At 46.7% G+C, this 9784-nt stretch overlaps 2 protein-coding genes across 5 annotated transcripts; both read right to left on the bottom strand.

Annotated features, from left to right (window-relative positions):
* Window positions 1–114: 114 nt before the first annotated feature.
* LOC133929159 (uncharacterized) lies at window positions 115–1780 on the bottom strand. 2 transcript variants are annotated; one of them, XM_062375806.1, is made up of 4 exons: window positions 1502–1762; window positions 1132–1378; window positions 864–1043; window positions 115–774 (listed from the first exon to the last, which is right to left on the bottom strand). In XM_062375806.1, exons 2-4 carry the CDS (start codon window positions 1300–1302, stop codon window positions 229–231), a joined length of 897 nt encoding a protein of 298 aa, XP_062231790.1. In that variant the 5' UTR covers window positions 1303–1378; window positions 1502–1762; the 3' UTR covers window positions 115–228. The 2 variants fall into 2 exon arrangements, with proteins under 2 accessions (XP_062231790.1, XP_062231797.1); XM_062375813.1 differs by having other exon boundaries at window positions 864–1016; window positions 1132–1780.
* Window positions 1781–2008: 228 nt separating this feature from the next.
* Window positions 2009–6342, bottom strand: LOC133929147 (CBS domain-containing protein CBSCBSPB3-like). Of its 3 annotated transcripts, none has more exons than XM_062375781.1 (14): window positions 6093–6342; window positions 5854–6013; window positions 5299–5431; window positions 4609–4779; window positions 4441–4519; window positions 4248–4361; window positions 4031–4097; window positions 3829–3934; window positions 3699–3757; window positions 3392–3495; window positions 3188–3312; window positions 3013–3095; window positions 2617–2706; window positions 2010–2531 (listed from the first exon to the last, which is right to left on the bottom strand). In XM_062375781.1, the coding sequence occupies exons 1-14, from the start codon at window positions 6215–6217 to the stop codon at window positions 2358–2360; spliced, it is 1590 nt and encodes a 529-aa protein (XP_062231765.1). In that variant the 5' UTR covers window positions 6218–6342; the 3' UTR covers window positions 2010–2357. The 3 variants fall into 3 exon arrangements, 2 of the variants coding, with proteins under 2 accessions (XP_062231775.1, XP_062231765.1); XR_009911568.1 differs by having other exon boundaries at window positions 2484–2531; window positions 3006–3095; XM_062375791.1 differs by lacking the exon at window positions 4248–4361 and having other exon boundaries at window positions 2009–2531.
* Between the last annotated feature and the right edge of the window lie 3442 nt (window positions 6343–9784).

Below are 9784 nucleotides of genomic sequence, written 5' to 3'. Positions count from 1 at the left end.
CTGGCCCTAATTTGGGAGAGTTTTAAGCTTGCAGGTGGCATATGCACGACCAAATTGTGGCCTAGATTTTGGCTCCAAAACACTCGCTCTATACGGCCCCAAAGATATTCAGAATGAGTAAAGCGGCAAGGTAAAAGCCACACTCACTATTGTATACGTACGTTACAGGCACAGCATACAGAAACGGGTATCTGACGAACACGATACATGCTGCTGCTTCGCTCGGCTTCACAGGGACATCGCAGCAGCGAACCACGTGAGCGCCGGGCCGAGCATGGGCGACGTGAGCACGCCCAGGAGGAACCAGTTGAGGCTGAGCAGCGCCACGGCGTCGCCCACGGCCGGCCCGCTCCTCCGCAGCGCGGCGCAGGACCGCGACACGCTGCGCATGGACACGCCCACCACGGCGAAGAGCCCCGCCAGCAGCGGCAGGCACGGCGCGTCCGCGGACCACACCGCCGCGCCCACCGCCAGCGACATGCCCAGGCTGAACAGGCTCCGCCGCCGCGCGACCAGCTTAGCCTCCTCCGAGGTCAGGCTCCTGGCCGCGACCGGTGCCGTCGTCAGCGCCAATTTGAAGGCCTCCTCATGTGCCCCCGCCGCGGCTTCTTCCTCTTCCCGGTCTCTGTTGGATGCTACCCACGGCTTCTTGTCAGACTGGGACGGGTTCTTGCCATCGTTGCCATGATGGGCCGCCGCCGCCGGTGCCTTGTCCCACATGGACTTCCCCTTGTGCTCGTTCAGCCGCATGTTCTCTTGCCCGAGCGCCTTGAGCTGCCGAGCAGGAAAGGAACGAATTTGTCATCCAAGCGTACGGTGCCATCCGACAACGAACACGCAAGGGAAGGGAACAATACGATCACCTGGCTCTCGAGGACATCTATCCTAGCAAAGGCTTCCTCGTGCTCCTCCTCCATCTCGTCAAGAACCGCTTCCATGGCCTCCTGCTCCCTCAGCGCCGCCTGCAGCTTCTCTTCCAGATCCTTGTTCTCCCACACCAGATCGTCCATCTGGGCCTGCATCTCCCCAATCAGCCCGCCCAACTGAAACAAACGTTCGCAAAATACAACCCTGAGCTGGCACCAATCTGAACAATCTCTCCTACCTACCAACAAGGCTAAAAAATCTCACCTTGCGCTCTCTCTCGACGGCGGTGAGCAGGCGGAGGGGGGAGGCGAGGAACGTCACCGCCCAAACCATGGCCTCACAGCAGAGGAGCGCCGGGAGCTGGACCACCCGCCGGAGCGCGCGCGCACGCGCACAGGCCGCGACCAAGAGACTGCAGCCCCAGACAACCACCATGCCTGCTAGTTATTACCAGATCGAGTCATGGCGCACGCCTTTGTCGTCGCTCTATAGCTAGCCAGCTCTCTCCTCTCTGCATGCACAGCACAGAACGGCGCAGATAACCATGAACCGAGGTTGTAAGCTCGAGTGGTGCGATGCGGCGACGAGCTGGAATTGATGAGGCGCTGCAGACTGCAGCTGAGTTCAATCGTACCTTGTCCGGTTTGCTAGTGAGGTAGGTGACCTGAGATCGAAGAGACGGGAGGAACTGGAAAAGGATTTGGGTTGGGACAAAGAGGGTGACACGTGAGCTCGCTCCGGCTGGGGGGTGCACACGTGCACCTCGCCCGTGTCTAGCAGGCGGGCACGTATCACGGCGCGCGTCACCTCTCCGAGACTCCGCGCCGTGGCCGATCCGTCTCTCTCCTCCGTCACCATGCATGCTTGTTGTTCCAATCCTATTCCTATCCATGGCACTGCCGGCTGCATCCTCTTCTTCCTGCTTCCATCGTACTGTGTACGTACAAGCGGAATCGAAAGTGCTTTTTTTTTTCCTCTCTTGTGCGGTTCTTCTTCTCTCTGACACGTACTGCACTCTTCACTGACGTTAGAGTAGGCTGGCTAGTGTGGGTACATTTTCGGAAGTGCTGACTGGAATACAGAGTTTTGTCGTACCTGAATATTACCGTGGTCATGTAAAAGCCTAAACAAGCTCAGCACTCGGCAGCACAGCACAAGCTATTTTCTTTTCTTTTCTTATTTCAAAAACAGGCGCCAGTGACTTAATAGAGCTTCTCTGCAGTTACAGTGTACAAAAGACGCCAATCTGGCTTGACTTGTTTATTTTCTGAACACCCTGTTGTAAAAAGAAAGAAAAAGAAGGATACATGGGCGAGAAGAAGTAGAACACTCGTAGTTACACACCTCAGAGTTTCTTCTGTCTATTGTACACTGTACTACCGCCTTATTGTTCTTGTGTGACCTGTGTGTCTCCAAGTATACAGTACGCTGTGGTTCTCCTTGTGGGCAATTACTCTTTACAGTGTGGACGTGAGCACGTAAGTATGGAGTCAGAGCTGAGAGCGCTTCAAGTAGACGATCACCCCGACGCCGGCGAGCGCAACGGCGCCAACCACGATGCCGAACCGGAGAGACGCCCGCCATCTCTCCGCCGTCGAGGGATCCACAAGCGACACGGTGGGTTCCCTCCTGATCTCGGACTCGTCCATATGCAGCCTCAGAACCTGAACACAGAGAAGGAAACTCTGAAAAATCTGCTTGTGTAGGGCGAATTTTACTGGCTCAGTAAGCAAACAAACAAGAGATTACCTTCCACCCAGCTGATTTGGCATGCTGAGTTGCTGCGTTAAGGTCACTGTCAGTAGTCAGGAGAACTCTGTCACCTTCATCATCGTCATACTGTTCAACATGGAGTACAATTCAAATGAGCGCATAATAGTCATTATTTCGGTAAAATCTATAGAGGTCTAGAATTCCATTGTTCCAACAGCTAGCTTTGCAAAATACAGGTTTTGGCTAGTTCACGCTTGAAGGAACATTGCATAGGCAATCTCAGGCAGTGTCTAGGTAAGATCAGTCTGAAACTACTGAAAAACAACTGAAAGAACAAATCAGGTCCTTTTCAGTAGAGGTATCATAATCTCGAAGACCTAAATATTGTTCTATTAACAGTGTGTGCTTCGAAGACAAGAATTCACCTCTTACCAGAAGCTTAATATTTGGCTTTTCATTATCCATTCCTAATCTGTACGCCACAGCAGACACAAGCTCATCTAAGCTTTCTGAAACTGCAGACAGAAAAGTGTGATCAAGCAGATAAGCAGAACTCTATAACGCGTCATCAGCAAACAACAATCAGGAAAGAACAATGAGCACCAACCACAACTGAATCTGTGCATGCGCCCTTTTTTATCTTCAATTTTAAAACAGAAGGAACTGTTAACATGAGGAGGATGCATATGCTTCCCTTCAGCATTGTCTGACGCCACCATACGAGACTCATCACTGCACAGGTTTAAGAAAAGACTAATAAAAGGATCTTTTGAAAAAGGAAAGGAAATGCGCAAGTAGAAAAAGGAACAACCTACGAGCATCAAACTCCTCTGCAGGATGGATGGCAAGAGCTGAATCCCAAAACTTCTGCATCATAGTATTAGCCACATCCTTTGCTCCAGAGGCTCCCTCAACCTAATGAAAACAAAAAATAAGAATTAGATAGTGATAAAAAGTCAAATGCCACAAAGACTAAAATCTACTTTTGGCATCCCCAGTTAAACCTACTGTATCTCATACTCTCCAGAAATCTCAGTTTTGTTCACATGATAAAACATTGCCAAAATAAAGAAGAGCCCAGTAACATGACCTGGTAGCGAAAAAGTTTTGGTACTCACCATCGATATGGCTGCATGGGTTAATTGTAGAGCATCCAAACAGGCAATAATCTGTCCATCTATCCAAAGATCTAAGTTAGATACACACTTAAAAAGGAATGTTACTTTGTTGTTAGAATTCAGTACTTGCTTTTGTCTACGACAGGAATATGCAAAAATTTCCCATCTTGCATTGAATGAAGAGCGTCAAGGATTGATGTGTCCGATGTAGCACAGTCAGGGTTTGCAGTCATAGCCTTCGGAAACAAACAAGCAAATGCAAACACATCATGAACAAAATGAAGAATAAGATCATGAAAAATAAAATATGAATGATTCATTTGTAAACATACCTTTTCTACAAGAGTTGCCTCTGGGGATAAATTATGTGCCACCACTCGCAAAACAAGATCCTTCGAACTGAAGAATATCCATACAGTTTGAGTTCATCGCAATTAAATGAAGTTACATACTAGAAAGCAGCACAACTCATCATCCTAGTGTCAGCACTGAATAAATTGTGATCGACAAAAATTCAACAGCATAAATGACTTTTTGCACAAAACATACGTGAGAATTCCTAGCAACATGTTCCCCGTCATGACAACTACCGAGTTAACTTGATGTTCCCTCATCTTTTTGGCGGCTAGAATTACCCGATCTGAAGGAGATACCACTGGAACACTAGAAAAGACAAACAATTGAACAATAGGTGAGAATAAATTGTGACATCATATATTTTCCTTGGCTGTAGCAAATATACCTGCTATTTTCAGTTATGATAGTTGACAAGGAAGGCTTGAACATCTGTTCCCAAAGAGATTCCATGAATGCATGTGGTCCTAATTAAGAATAAAAAGATTCAAGATCAGTTCCATATTACACACAAAGTTGATTCCACTGTTGTTCAAAGAAAGTAAAACAAAGAAACCTGGGAAGTCATTTCCCCATTGTCGTTCAACCCCTTCCATAGCAGCTGCTATTGTACTGCCTTGTTCTACAGCCTTCTCCATTCTTGAAATTGCGTCATAAAGGAACTTCTTAATGTCCAACATGGCAATGACTTCACCATATTCCACTACAGGGAGGTGCCTAAATTTGCCTGTGCATGAATGACATGTCAAAAGAGATCATTCATCCTTTTTTTTCCTTCACGTAGATAGTCTAAGGGTTTAAATTCAAATTGAACGAATGCAATACCTAAGGTAATGACAGATTCATCCAGTTTTTCTTTGCATAGATGTTTTGAAGCTTTATACAGTTCAAATTTAAAGCTTCTGGAGCCCCAACTGTGCAAAAGAAACTAGTTTCTACCCAGTTTTACTTTTATTTGTTTGCCTCTTTTTGTGCATACACTACTATAGCTGTTCTATTCCCACCTCCATCTGTAGAAGCATTTTGGTTCAGTTATGGTTATTGAATTTCATTATCCAAATACTGGTACATAATTCCACAATAATTTATGCACAGCAATGGTTCTCTCCCATTATGCACAGCACAACAGTACCACTTTCCAGACATAGGCCATCTTTAGAGAAAATAATAACAATGATTATGACAAAAGGTGAAACTAACAATGGATGCTGATGTTAGGAGTGAAGGGAATATATAACAAGAAAACCTTGGACCATCTTCTGCAGTGCCTCAATGGCTGATGAATTCGACATAACAAAAACTGGGTTCCGTGTCATCACCTTCACCACACTTGTTTCTTCAGGCTTGAGACCCTCAGCTATCACTCGCCGCGCTATGTCCTACACAAAGGAGTGAAGGGCAAACACGAATCCCCAGTGAAAACTTGATCCTCAGCAAATGTACCATCAAGAGCCTGATCATGATCAATCCCATCAAATTCCTTGCGGAAAACCCCCAAACCCAATTGTTTATTTTATCTGTTCCTAAAGCACAATATATTCTTCTCAATCCTCCTAAAAAGTAAAGGCCGGAACATATCCTTCTATTCCCTCAAAATAGATCTTTCTAGCTAGCTGTTCATATATGAATGAACTCATTCTAACCCATGGTTCCTAACCTCCGCCACTGATTTAAGAAAAAAATGCAGGCTTCAAAATTATTCAGCCCCAAAATCGCATACTTTCTGTGCATCTCGCCGCACATTTCAGTCCTCTTTCCTTTCCACCTACAGATGGCACCTTTCCAACTCTGGGATTCTCACCTCGGCTGTGACGATGCCCGAGAGCATCCCATTTGCATCGGTAAGCAGCGCGGCGTCCACGCGCTTTGCCGCCATCCTTCGGCACGCACCTGACACCGCGGTAGCCTCCGGGAGCGTCAGCGCCCTCGTCAACCTCAGCTTCTTCACCGTCCTCTCCAACCTGCGCATGCATAAAGCCACTAAATCAGCACAGGGAAGAAATGATCGAGGAATCCTTGGTTGGAGCGAGCGGCGCGTACGATGCCTGGACCGGAGAGGTGGGCTTGGATGACGACGACGCCTTCCCGTTCGCGGCGGCCGGAGGGGGCTGCGGAGGCGCGCGGCGTGTTGGGCGGCGAGTCTGCGACGCGGAGTGCGCGGCCATTGACTCCGCCTGTGACGGCGATCGCCGGAGGAGGGAAGAGGAACGACGGCAGGTGGCGATGGCGGCGGCTGGGGGTTTGAAATGAAGTCGAAGGCAAGACTCGCAGGAGAAGAAGAGGAGGTCGTCGCGGGTTGCAGCGGCGGAGCAGAGCAGAGCAGTTAGTGGGTTTGCGTGGGCCCGCGTATCGTGCCACTGGGTTGTGGGCCTACAGACATGTGGGTAATGCTGTCAGTGACGGTGACGAGGTTCTTTCTGGGCCTCGGAGAAGTCCGGATCCTCTGCGGTAAGCTTTGCCAGTGGCCGATCGCCACGGAACAAGAGTACCATGGATTCTTTCGGGTTGTTTGGTTTCCGAGTCGAAGAAGCTAAGCCAAAATTTGTTTATATTAAAATTAGTATCATATTAGAATGAAATAATTAGAGTAGTGTTTGGTTTAAGATTAAATTAAAAATTTAGTCAGTTAAAAATCAGAATGGCTATTTTGAACGTTAAAATCTTGCCTAACTTTGCTATAATAAAATTTAACCGATCAAAATTTTTAAATGCGATTAAATTTTAGCCTTATCTAAACATAAACCAAATTTAGTATAACTAAATTTTACCTTAGCTTGTTAGAGACTAGAACCAAACATTTTAACGGGCGAGGGCTAGCTGCGTCTTGTAGATTTCAACTAATGTTGCGTTGCTTCCTATTTGGTCAGATTTGCTCACGCATTAAGCTTCCTGATTGGTCAGAAACGACCGTGCAATGGTTGGACTGCTAGTACTGGACGGATTGCCGCGCCCATAGCCTGATCAAAGAAGGTCACGCTCTTTTTTTTTTTTTTTCAATAGGCAGCACTCTTTTCATTCATTCATAAGCTTGTTAATTACAGATAATGGTCCTGATCTCATCATGAGACTCATTAAACCAACAGGACCTAACATCATGTTCCGTTGATTTAGCAAGAACATAGGTCTGAGTCAACATATAGGTCTGCAACGGCTCCACTGTGTCCAGCATCAGTTTCATCGATGCGGCGTAGGCGCTGGTGGGTGACATCGTGGCCGTCGTGCCTCACGCCCCGGGGCTCGCCGTGGTGACCACGAGCGGTGGTGTGTACATGGCGGCGCAGTGTGTGAAGACGGTCAGGGATGCTAGCTGCGCGTAGTGCTTGAAGGTGCCGGCGAGGAACATCTATGCATGCTCGTCCAAATCCTCGGAGGTCGCCGTCGAGGATGGCATGCCCACTATTGGCGGCGCCGCAGGTGACATATTCGCGATCGGTGGCTACTTCGGCGATGGCGGCGGCGGCCATCCGGTGCTACCGCCATCCGAGAAGTCGTCCCTTACCTCCTTTCCCCCGATTGGTGTTGGCCTCCTTACCGACGGTCGACGACAGATGTAAGACCTTAATCCCAAGATCTTATGTATTTCTTGTATCAGTCCCTAGATCAAGTAGCTGATACGTACAGTACAATATTTGTAGTATCACAATCAAACTTCATACATAATTACTAAGATTCAAAGTATAAAATATTATAACCCATACTGTATCTTACAAACCTAGCCGAGAGACCAACAAAACACAGCGAAAAGATAAAGCCCAAGCCACAAACAACTTATGGTGCGGACGTGACTTCTAAGACTATTCTTTATCATCGTCTTTATCTCCGGTGAAGTCGACATCGGCTTTCTCATCTGAATGACAGCAAGAATAATACGGAAAGTACTCAATAAGCCATACACTATTTCAAGGTGTTGATAGATGCATAAACGGGAGGTAATTCAAGAATAAGGCTTTACAGCTTAGTTTTAAGCATAAAGCAGTTTATACATATGTCCAATTATAATATCTAGGATTGACTTAAAAACATTTTAAATAGTTCAAAACCAGGTAACAAGCTATATTTGAGATTTTTTTGGGTCCTAAGAGGGGTTACACCTCACTCCGTAGTTCCTTTCATCACATCTGGTGTACCTCTATTACCACACAGATCCTGACGAATTTAGTCAGCAACCTCATCACATGGACATCTAATCGACATATTCACTCATCAAGACACACGTGCCCGGAGTCTAGTCAATGCGATTGCTGCTTTCGCATGTCCATGACCGTGGACACGGCTATTCAAATAGGTTTACACTCTGTAGAGATTGTACATCTTTACCCATACGATAGGCTCAGCCTCCAACCGTTGCAAGCGGAGGAGTAAATCATACACAGAAACTCCAATCATCTTTCTTGCTGGGATTTTCTACGAGATTTACCCCCAAGCACCAGAGTCCGTGTACTGAAGATCAGTCCCCTTTTAAGCCTAGGCCGGTAACAGCAACCTCCAAATAGAGGCCAGATGGTCACTCGACTGCTCGCTGCTCCCAGCCTCCTAGTATGATGCCCAACTCAGTCCAATGAAGAAGAAGTCAAGTCCTGCTCATTCAGGACATATGGTTACATGGGGGTAGCTAGGCTAGATGGCGCAATGACTCTGTCCTTAAGCGTCTAGGATAGATATCTTCTGATAATAAACACCACAGAGGTGACTAAAGTCCCGTTGATAGATGCATAAAGGAGAGGTAAATCAAGGATAAGGTTCTACGGTTTAGTTTTATGTATAAAACAGTTTATGCAGATGTCCAATTGTATCATCTAGGATTGATTTAAAAATAGTTTAAACCGTTCAAAACCAGATAACAAGCTATATCTAGAGGGGTTTTGATCTTGAGTGGGGCTACATCTTACTCTGCAGTACCTTTCATTACATCTGATGTAACGCTAGTACCACACAGATCCTGACGGATTTAACAGTAACCTCATCACACACTCACTCATCAAGACACATGCACCCAAAGTCTAGTCAACGCGATTGGTGCTTTCGCATGTTCATGACCATGGACACGACTATTCAAATAGGTTTACACTCTGCAGAGGTTGTACAGCTTTACCCATGCGATAGGCTCAGCCTCCAACCGTCACAAGCAGAGGAGCGAATCATACCGAGACACTCTAATCACCTTTCCTACTGGACTTTTCTACAAGATTTATCCCCAAGCGCCAGAGCCATGTACTGAAGGCCAGTCCTCTTTTTAATCCTAGACCGGCACTAGCAACCTCCAAACAGAAAGACAAATGGTCACTTGATTGCTCGTTATTCCCAGCCTCCGAGTATGATGCCAAACTCAATCCGGTGAAGGAGAAGTCAAGTTCTACCCATTCAGGTCGTATGGTTACACGGGGTGGCTAGGTTAGACTACGCAAGGACTCGGTCCTTAAATGACCAGGGCAGATATCTTCTGGCAATGAATACCATAGAGGTGACTCAAGCCTCGGGAGCATCCTCATCCAAAGTATTACTCCACCTGCCTCCGCCAAAATAGTTTTCACCTATTTTTACACATCACCCTCCACATCCCACACGACATCAAGGATTTCACAACCATCATGGAATTCGCAAACATCAAGGATTCATGGTATATGAGTTATCATTAATAACAATAAATCTTATCTCTGAGGAGAGTTATTTTAAAAACGACGTCTCCAAGGAGACGTATTCAATCCTAAGCATGCTAGATATCAAGACGTCGT

This window comes from Phragmites australis, chromosome 1 (assembly GCF_958298935.1).
Source record: "Phragmites australis chromosome 1, lpPhrAust1.1, whole genome shotgun sequence".
Lineage (NCBI taxonomy): Eukaryota > Viridiplantae > Streptophyta > Magnoliopsida > Poales > Poaceae > Phragmites > Phragmites australis.
This window is presented reverse-complemented; position numbering and strand designations above follow the sequence as displayed.

Bases quoted from the DNA above. Each gene is read 5' to 3' on its own strand.
- LOC133929159 (XM_062375806.1), bottom strand. From the start codon at position 1,302: ATGGTGGTTGTCTGGGGCTGCAGTCTCTTGGTCGCGGCCTGTGCGCGT. The intron at 1,044-1,131 runs GTGAGATTTTTT...CGTTTGTTTCAG, and splicing joins CCGTCGAGAGAGAGCGCAAG to TTGGGCGGGCTGATTGGGGA. The intron at 775-863 runs GTGATCGTATTG...CCTGCTCGGCAG, and splicing joins TAGATGTCCTCGAGAGCCAG to CTCAAGGCGCTCGGGCAAGA.
- LOC133929147 (XM_062375781.1), bottom strand. From the start codon at position 6,217: ATGGCCGCGCACTCCGCGTCGCAGACTCGCCGCCCAACACGCCGCGCG. The intron at 3,758-3,828 runs GCAAGTACTGAA...ATCTTTGGATAG, and splicing joins TATTCCTGTCGTAGACAAAA to ATGGACAGATTATTGCCTGT. The intron at 2,532-2,616 runs GTAATCTCTTGT...CTCTGTGTTCAG, and splicing joins CCAAATCAGCTGGGTGGAAG to GTTCTGAGGCTGCATATGGA.